The 9742-nt window shown below is 43.5% G+C and overlaps 2 protein-coding genes across 2 annotated transcripts; one reads left to right on the top strand and one right to left on the bottom strand.

The window, feature by feature from the left end:
- Positions 1-375: 375 nt before the first annotated feature.
- Positions 376-2954, bottom strand: rhov (ras homolog family member V). Its single transcript, XM_063495605.1, has 3 exons — positions 2554-2954; positions 2333-2391; positions 376-2077 (listed from the first exon to the last, which is right to left on the bottom strand). The coding sequence occupies exons 1-3, from the start codon at positions 2891-2893 to the stop codon at positions 1631-1633; spliced, it is 846 nt and encodes a 281-aa protein (XP_063351675.1). The 5' UTR covers positions 2894-2954; the 3' UTR covers positions 376-1630.
- A 345-nt stretch (positions 2955-3299) lies between these two features.
- Positions 3300-9701, top strand: vps18 (VPS18 core subunit of CORVET and HOPS complexes). The gene is made up of 9 exons (XM_063495853.1): positions 3300-3707; positions 3800-3941; positions 4785-4876; positions 5277-5527; positions 5703-6056; positions 6170-7432; positions 7607-7816; positions 8113-8349; positions 8470-9701. Exons 1-9 carry the CDS (start codon positions 3605-3607, stop codon positions 8764-8766), a joined length of 2949 nt encoding a protein of 982 aa, XP_063351923.1. The 5' UTR covers positions 3300-3604; the 3' UTR covers positions 8767-9701.
- The last annotated feature ends 41 nt before the right edge of the window (positions 9702-9742 follow it).

The following is a 9742-nucleotide window of genomic DNA, read 5'->3' as shown; positions in this document are numbered from 1 at the left end:
AGCCGACGCACAGCTGGAGCCCAGAGGTTGTTTATCATATGTTTGGGCTGAGGGTGGTTCAGGAAAACTACCCGGTGTGATCCTGGGGACCTTTCGGGCACCCTGCAGAGAGCAGTGGTTCGGCTTTTTACAAAGTTTTCCTTCGCATCACACCACATAAACAACTGTGAATTGCAAATGCAGACTACTTTAAAAAATATATACATAACACAGAAGATAGATGAGCTTCACTTCATTTATTGGCATCACATCACTCCATGTAAAGGACACACAGCTTTAGAGCAGAAGGTGGTTAAGATTAATGATGATTTGGTAATGATACAAAATATAACAAATCTGTAGAGTACATTAATCCTGTTAAAACTCGTGCCTCGTGTGATATTTCATAAACATATGCATGACGATAAGACCTGTTTTTAACAAACAGAACAGTTTAAACATTTAGTTGACTTCCACGAGAAGCATAACAAAATATACAAAAGTTTACACTCACCAGATAACAAAACACTGGAGTGCAAATGTAAGTTTTTTTGATTCTTACACATTTGTCACAGGTACAAGCTTGTTTTTTTAAAGTGTATTTACCTTACACTTGCATTCACACTGAGGCTGTTTAGCAACCCCTAACTGTACACACAGGAGGAGATAAGCAGCGTATTGAGCCAACAAAACAAAGAAGAGGCGAATAAGAAAGCCGGGATGAAGATGGTTGGTGGTAGGAAGTCTGGATCCCTGCAGTGCTAGCTTTCACAGATGTAGATTGATGAGGAGAGGGGAATAAAAAGCCAAAGGTCACTGGTCTCTTGCAACCTTTCACCTCAAGACGAGGAGATTTACAAACTAGCTCCTCGGCCCGATTTGATGTGTCTCGAACAAAACCTCCCCCTGTGTTTTCTTTATCAGTTGTGAATTAGGAAATAAACACCGGCTTGATAGAAGTGTCAGCTGACCTTAATTGGGGAGGACAGAAAATAGCAACAGAAAAACCAGCTCGGGGAGATTTGCACGCAGGTAAGAATGCGGCAGCTCACACAGCAAGGTGAACTCACAGCTGCTGCATATAAATCGCTGGTGCAGTCAGGCAGTGGGAACACAGCAGCGAAGTGGCTAACGCCCATCTGCTCAAACACAGACCCGACACTTTCCGTTTCTCTGTCTCTCTCTATCTCTCTCACACGCCTGCATTAAAAGGCAGAGCACCATGCAAATTCACAGCTTTACATGAAGACCTGGCCTTTTCTCTTTCTCTCCCTGTGCCTGTGCGAGCTTGATCTCTTCATCTCCCCACACTGAAGTGTCAGCTCACACCGTCCTATCCTCTCAAGGGGGCGCGGGCTACGTGAACCAAATCAAACATGTAAATGTAATGTAAACAATACTGTTGTCCCGGGTCAATGTCAGAACGACCCAGAATCCTCTCTGCAGTCATTGCTGATGTTAGCTCAGTGCTCTCAATCGTGTCTTTTGTTTCCCCATTTGGCATCCCACTGAAAATAAGCCAAATCAGTTTAAAAAAAGGAAAGAGTGCTACGCTGACACATACTGAATATGTGACCGAAGTGAAAGTAGGAGAATCAAATAAATAACAAGGTTCTGTCCACAACCCACAGGGTCGACAATCACAAAGAGTTCAGATGAAGCAGAAGAACTTCTTCCAGCTACACCTGGAGAACGCTTTGGTTCGCCTGTCAGAAAACCTCCTCTTCTTGGTTTTACGCGTTTTGTTCTTTATGGCAGCGAAGATGGCGGAGTCAAAGGCCTCCTTTAAGTTCTTCTGCGTGAGCGACGAGCACTCTATGTACTCCGTGGCTCTGATCTTCTCCGCCATGCTCCGGGCCCGGGAGCTCAGAACCGGCTTGACGTTGGATCGGTCCAGGTTGATGAGGACGTTTACGTCCAGCAGCAGGTCGGACTGAGTCCCTACGAGAATGATGGGAGCAGTCGGGTTGTTAGAACGGATCTCTGGTACCCACTTCTTGGTGATGTTGTGAAACGAGGTGGGGTTGACCATGCTGAAGCACAGGAGGAAGACATCCGTGTGGGCGTAGGACATAGCGCGGAATTCGTCAAACTCCTCCTGTGTGGAGACAGAGCGAGGGTTAATGTCGATCAAAGTGAGTACCAAGTCTGAGTCACTAAATAAAGATACGCCATTAACATTCAGCTTGAAATCCTGTCAGTGAGTCACACAGTGGGTTAAGCAAGGATGTGACGGTCTGTACTTTCATAGCTCATATCATTAAATTCAAAAGGGTGTCTCATCAGTGGATAATTTGGTATTTTGTGTCAGCCTTAAATGAAACTCTCGATTCAAGTGTAAAGTTATTCATACCTGGCCAGCAGTGTCCACAAGCTGAACTTTGACAGGAGATCCGTCTATTTGGACCTGACCTGTTAAAAACCACATCATTCAGTCAGTTTACAGTTAACACAGTAACCAATTCAAACATCAGAACATGCAGCTCGTGCACTTTCGTGCCATTCCTCTTCCAACATAACTTGCCACTCAATGTAAATCTGTGCTGTCATTAAAAACTAAAAATCATCACTCACCGGAGAAGACATCAAAGCCTGTCTGCTTGTACTCTGTCGGATATCCGTTGGAGGTGTAGCTGATGATCATGCTGGTCTTCCCGACGGCTCCGTCTCCGACCAGCATACAGCTGATGACAGCGGGATCGAGCTCATCCTCCCGGGTCAGCCCGCACGCGGATGGGACTCGGGACTCGTGGTAAAAGTAATCCATGTGAGGTGGCATGTCGAGCCGAACATTAAACCTCTGAATGCAAACTCTTCTCCGTCCCGGTCGCAGCGAAACTAGATACCGTAGGTTGCCTCTCTCTCTGACACATACCACCAGACTGACTGTAGAAGTACGACTGAGGAGCAACATGTGCGGGGTGGGACGTATTTAGGGCAACCACTGTGCTCAGACAGGTTGTGATTTGCATAGACACGCCCACTGACAGAAGGATAACAACAGCTTTCTCTCAGCTTTTCTCTCTATTAGATAGATATATAGATTGGCTTGTTTTAATAAAGCCCATATATATTAGATATTCATTGTGGAGAAAATATTATATACAAATTATTTGCCGTCTGTAAGTTAAAAATGAAAAGTATCCGATACTTGAACAACATGTCACTCGAAGACATGTATATAACAAAAGCGCTCAGGATTTATTTATATTTTTTCTAAGCGTCTAAATACAATCACTTTTGGACGAACTACGCCCCCTGGTGTTTACAAGATAGCATTGCATTCAAAGTGGTCACATGATTCCATGTGTCACCTGATTATCACGGTCTACCCTGCGTTCTGTACGTGGAAGCTAAGTTAGCTGGTGTGACAAAACGAATGATTGAAATTTCCTCTCTTCGTGTGTTAATGCTGCAGAATAAAAGCGTCTGTTGTGCTTTTTTGTTCTTAACTTAGACGCACGCGGCGAAAGGAAATACGTTACCGCAGCTTTAACGGGTAAATTTGGGCTAGCTGGCTAGCTACCTGCTAGCAGGTTTTCTTTCCCACCCCATGTTGCTTTAGGGTTGGCTCCTGTCCTGTATTGTTAATCCATTCAATAAGTGAGCTGAGGCACTTTTAACCATGGCTTCAATTCTCGATGAGTACGAGGATTCTCAAAACATCCGGCAAAGTGCGCAGCAGCACATCCGCCTGTCAAGCACCAACATCGGGATAACTCATTCTGGTAGGTCGCCCTCTTCGTTTTTTTTAAAGCTCCGTGCTAAGATGCAGTGGGAGATATTTGACTGATATAAACATTTATATTCTCAACGTTAGGCTTTGTCAACGCGAGGCTTGAAGAAGAGAAGCCGATATTCAACAAGCAGAGGATTGATTTCACCCCACCTGAGAAGATAAACCATCTGGCTGTCTGCAACAATCAGCTGTGCATGAGTCTGGGAAAGGACACCCTGCTAAGGCAAATAGCACAATGACATGCAGTTCAAACGCTCACTGCTGTTTGTATGGCTTTGATTAGTTTCATTAGGTTTTGTTATTTTGTTTTGTAATTTACCGTGATTAACCCATTTTGTAAAAACATGGAGGTGCAGTTTAAAATGTAAATCAAAAATGTTTTGGATCAGGGACGTGTTTACCACACTGCCGTATTATCTTTCATTTAAACAACGCTCTGCCAGTGTGGGAGAGCAGCTGATGCTGTTGGGAAATCAAAAATGTTTTCCCATCTGTGCTCGGCATTGAATTTCATCTGCTTACAGCAGCTCATGGACTTCTCGTTTGAAAAGTGTTTTTAAGCTCCCACACACTGTCACTACACAGCTATGCCCGTGGAATATGTGAACAATGACGTTTGGCATGCTTAGCATTGTCTTCCTGAAAGAAGTAAGGCCTAAGTTTAGAAGATATTGTATGGTTAATATGTTGGACCCTAAACTGAATGTCTCTCTGCAACAGCCCAGAGATAGACTGGTCACCTGTCCAAAGTGTGCTCCATCATTTGCCCTGTGACAGCCAGAATAGGCCCCAGCCCGATCACAACTGTGAATTGGATATGCAGAAGAAAATAGACGGATAGAGCATTTCTGTTTTTTTCAGACCTCAAATTCACAATGGGCACAATCTTCCTAGTTTTAAACATTTGTCATGTTGTGTTTACGCTTGCTTTAGTTTAGCTGTATTCTGTTTTTATTCACATTTTTACACAGTGTTCTAACTTTGTTGTTAAGACAGTTGTATTATTCAGCACATCTTTCTCAAGATATTGTACTAAGGTTTTACATTTTATTGTTCTTTTGTGTAGGATTGACTTAGCAAAACCAGATCAACCCAACCAGACTGAATTAGGAAGGAAAGATGACAGTAAAGTGCACAGACTGTTCTTGGACCCAACGGGTGAGATAAACCATAATAGTTTTCAAAATATTGTTACATCATAAATGGACTGCTAATTACTATTGAACATTCTGCAAGACAGTGCTATGTTATGTTGTTATAGATTATGCAGATATTATATATTGTTGTATAATTGGAGAAATAATTGATTTTGATTAGTCATTGTGTATTTTGAGGTGATTCAGCATTCATACATAAGTGCTGTAATATTAGTAGCCACAAACCTCAATGCACAGCAAGTCTGAACTTGGATAAAGACAACAGTTTCATATGATAAAACAATTAGACAAAAATTTCTGGCAGTGCATCAATCTATAAATCATCATCATATATAAATGCTATGTCACAGTTATGACTGCTTAACAACAGCTATAACCTCCTCCATATTTTCCCGTTACAGGCTCCCATCTGCTGATCAGCTTGAACACCAGTGAGTGTCTGTACCTCAACAGGAACACCCAGAAGGTGCGCAGTTTGTCCCGCTGGAGAGGCCACCTCATCGAGAGTGTGGGCTGGAACAAGCTGCTGGGCAACGAGACCAGCACAGGACCCATCCTGGTTGGCACGAGTCAAGGCATCATTTTTGAGGCAGAGATCTCTGCGAATGAGGGCAGCTTGTTTAACACCAATCCAGATCAATACTTTAGACAGGTGAGAAAGTGATTACGTCTGCTATTAAGCACATGATAGCCATATCTGCTTTGTAAGTTTTAACTGTTCAAACTGTATTATAAGCATATACATTTAATGCACTTGTGGAAACAGAAGAAAATCCTGATGTAGTTCATTTCTTCCTCTTGACATAATTGATAACATCCTGATGTAGGTCCACTCTGTGGAGGAGGATGGCAAACCTGCTCCAGTTTGCTGTTTGGAGGTCGAGCGGGGCCTGGAGAACAAGTACTTTATCATAGCTACCACACGCAAACGCCTGTTCCAGTTTGTGGGTAAGGTAGCGGAGGGGTCGGAGCAGCAAGGCTTCAGTTCCATCTTCAATCAAAATCAGGACTTGCTGCCCAGTTTCCAGGAGTTCCCAGCCAATATGGGACACAGCGAGATCACCTTCTACACCCCTAAGCTGCGAACGTCCCCCAAGGCGTTCGCCTGGATGATGGGTAATGGAGTTCTTTATGGTCAGCTTGACTACGTCAGGCCTGATTCCCTGCTGAGTGATGTGCAGGTAAATGTCAGTCAGTGTGTGTGAAAACTTTTTAACATTTTTCTTAGTAATATCTCATCCTTGCTGTCTTTATGTGTCATATACTATCTCCACATCTCCTCTTTCACAAACAGGTGTGGGAATACACTCCAGACATTGACCTTAATCACAACAAGCCTATCTCCATTGTGCTAACACAGTTCCACTTCCTGCTCCTGCTTCATGACCGAGTTAAGGCCATTTGCACTCTGAACGGGCAAGTGGTTTACGAGGACATGTTCCCAGATAAATTTGGCAGCCTCAAGAAAATGATCAAAGACCCAGTTGGCGGGTTGGTGTGGATCTACACTGAGCGGGCAGTTTTTCGATATCACATCCAGCGGGAGTCCAGGGATGTCTGGCAGATGTACATGAGCATGAATAAATTTGATCTGGCCAAGGAGTACTGTCGCGATCGGCCTGAGTGCATGGACATGGTGCTGGCAAAGGAGGCTGAGCACTGTTTCCAGAATAAACGCTATCTGGAGAGCGCCATGTGCTATGCACAAACACAGAACTATTTTGAAGAGATTGCTCTCAAGTTCATAGAAGCCAAACAAGAGGAGGCCTTAAAGGAGTTCTTACTGAAGAAGCTAAACAATCTCAAACCCAGTGAGAGAACGCAGATCACCTTGTTGGTCACCTGGTTAGCTGAGCTCTACTTGAATCGCCTCGGCCAGCTGGAGAGTGACGGCAACAGCGTCATTTTCAAAGAAACCCGTGACGAGTTTCGTCAGTTCCTTAGCAGCTCCAAGCACAGAGACTGCCTGTACAACAACCGCACCACCATCTACGACCTGCTGGCCAGCCACGGCAACGTGGACGACATGGTTTACTTCTCAGTCGTCATGCAGGACTACGAGAGAGTGATATCCCACTACTGCCAGCACGACGAGTACAGCGCTGCTCTGGATGTGCTCTCCAAGCACTGTGACGAAAAGCTTTTTTACAAGTTCTCCCCGGTGCTCATGCAGCACATTCCCAAAAACGTGGTGGACGCGTGGATTCAGATGGGCAAGAGGCTGGACCCAAAGAAGCTCATCCCAGCTCTGATGAACTACAGCCAGATGGGCAGCACGCAGCAGATCAATGAGACCATCCGCTACATGGAGTTCTGCGTTTATGAGCTGATGGTAACAGAGGAGGCCATCCATAACTACTTGCTGTCGCTTTATGCAAAGTACAAACCAGACTCTCTGCTGTGGTATCTAGAGCAGGCAGGCACACATGCCTCAGAGATCCACTACGACCTCAAGTATGCTCTCAGGCTGTGTGCGGAGCATGGCTACAGGCAGGCCTGTGTGCTGGTTTATAGGATTATGGAACTGTATGAGGAGGCAGTGGATCTTGCTTTAGAAGTAAGTAATGTATATTAATGGATCAGCAGTGGTTGTAAAGAAGTGGTGAACATATGTAGATCATTGAAATGTTGTGTCACTTTTTTTCTTTTTTCCAGATTATCAAAATTATAGACAGCAGTTGGCGATTTCAATTGTTGCACTGTTTTTTGTCGTTTTTTTAATTGTCCGCAGGTAGACGTGGACTTGGCCAAGTCCTGCGCTAACCTCCCAGAGGATGATGAGGAGTTGAGGAAAAAACTTTGGCTGAAAATCGCCAAGCATGTGGTGCAGAAGGAGGAAGATGTTAAGAAAGCCATGAACTGTCTGTCCAGCTGCAACCTGCTCAAAATTGAAGACATCCTTCCTTTCTTTCCAGACTTTGTCACCATCGACCACTTTAAGGTCTGTAATAAGTAGGATGTTCTTTCCTGTCTTTTTTGTCTTCCCTCAGTGTGTGTGTTTTTACAGTAAATTGAGTGGTCGGGTGAGACCTGATCTCAGTAATCACATTCTGTGTATTCATACGTAGAATCTTTAAGCAGTGGGCAAGGTTTTAGGCACTTTTTGCTTTCTATTTGTAGTAGGTGATGAATATCCAGATTGGGTGATACTGGCTGGCATCTGCATTCACAAAGACACAAAATAGTGCACTATTTCAAATGAAGGTTCTTAATGCTCTGTTCATCATGGTTTCTCAGGAGGCCATCTGCCTTTCCCTGGAGGAGTACAACCAGCACATTGAAGAGCTGAAGCAGGAAATGGAAGAGGCCACAGAGAGCGCAAAACGTATTAGGGAAGACATACAGGAAATGAGGAACAAGTATGGTGTAGTGGATTCCCAAGAAAAGTGTGCTGCTTGTGACTTCCCATTGCTCAACAGGCCCTTCTATCTGTTCCTCTGTGGGCACATGTTCCACAATGACTGCCTGTTGCAGGTAACTTGCTGCACACAGGAATATTTCACTTTTTATTTAATTCAGTCAGTAATCAATCTGGAAATTATCCATTCTGAATATGTCTTCTGACCTTTTTTTTCTCCTTCTATGTTTTTTTAGGAAGTGACTCCTCATTTGTCGGCCTTCAAGCAGAATCGCCTGGAGGATCTTCATAAAAAGCTGGCAGCAACCACGCAATCATCCAAATCGCGCCATCGTCCAGCACCAAAGGATGAGGGAGACACATCAAGCTTGGGCAAGGCCACTGCGGGCACAAGCCGTGAGCAGATAAAATCAGACATGGATGACATCGTCGCATCCGAGTGCGTATACTGCGGCGAACTGATGATCAAATCCATCGACAAGCCTTTCATCGATCCGCAGAAATTTGAGGAGGAGAAATCCAGCTGGCTGTGAACAAAGACTTTTTTTCTCTTCTTTACAAACTCACTATCTGTCAGCAAAAGTGGACGATCCACAGGACAGACACATTAAGCAGAGACAAGCCGATATCCTGTTGGTAGTGCCTACTGCTGAACACTTAATCAGCTTCTGTCCTCTAGAAACTGCACTTGTTTTGTTGTCAGTATTTGAAACTGAACATTTGCACTAGGAGTATGTAGTGAAGAACATAGAGAAGACATAAACCAACCTGATCTATGCTTGTGCTAGAGTTGTATACTGCATACATGTGCCTAAACCTCAGATTATATATAAGGATACAACTGCTTTACACTCATTTCTAGCTGTTAACTGCATTATGTTATGTATTTGTTCGATTCAGTGAAAACACAAAATGCACTAACAAAATATCTGTCTGTCCTAAGCTTGGTTTGTTCTCTCCAATTAATGCATCTGTGTTCATCTAAACATTATATAACATATAGGCTGTTTTGGAGTTCAGCTATGGCACAGTACAGCTTCTCAGTTATGACAGATTTTTTTTTTTTGACTTGGCTTAAATGTAAAAAATATTTAACAAATCATTTTATGTTTACTGTGAAAAATGAAAAGCCCTGTGCTTCATCAAAGTTTCTCAAGATTGCAGTTGACTACTAACAGCCCAGTAAGTTAAAGGAAGATGAGAAAAGAGCAGCATAAGTGAAAAAGATGCAACTGGTGATTTTGTGTAAACTGCATTTTAACAGGAAGATCTGAGTTTAAGTGATTGCGAATACACGTGTCATTGTTGGGATCGCTGCCTGCCAGTTTTTGTAAGTTTTTCTTTTTTTTTAAGTTACAATTGTCAGGATCAAGATTTGAGAGGCTGACAACTGGTACTATAATCCAAACACAGATGACAGGAAGCTAATGTGCCTAGAGTGGTGGACTTGCCATGTTCAATAAACAGATGTGCAAGAATTTTCCTGTATATTTAATTTTATTGTTGCAA

The sequence above is a fragment of the Pelmatolapia mariae genome, linkage group LG15 (assembly GCF_036321145.2).
Source record: "Pelmatolapia mariae isolate MD_Pm_ZW linkage group LG15, Pm_UMD_F_2, whole genome shotgun sequence".
Lineage (NCBI taxonomy): Eukaryota > Metazoa > Chordata > Actinopteri > Cichliformes > Cichlidae > Pelmatolapia > Pelmatolapia mariae.
Note: the sequence above shows the minus strand (reverse complement) of the source record. Positions and strands in the feature narration are given on the sequence as shown.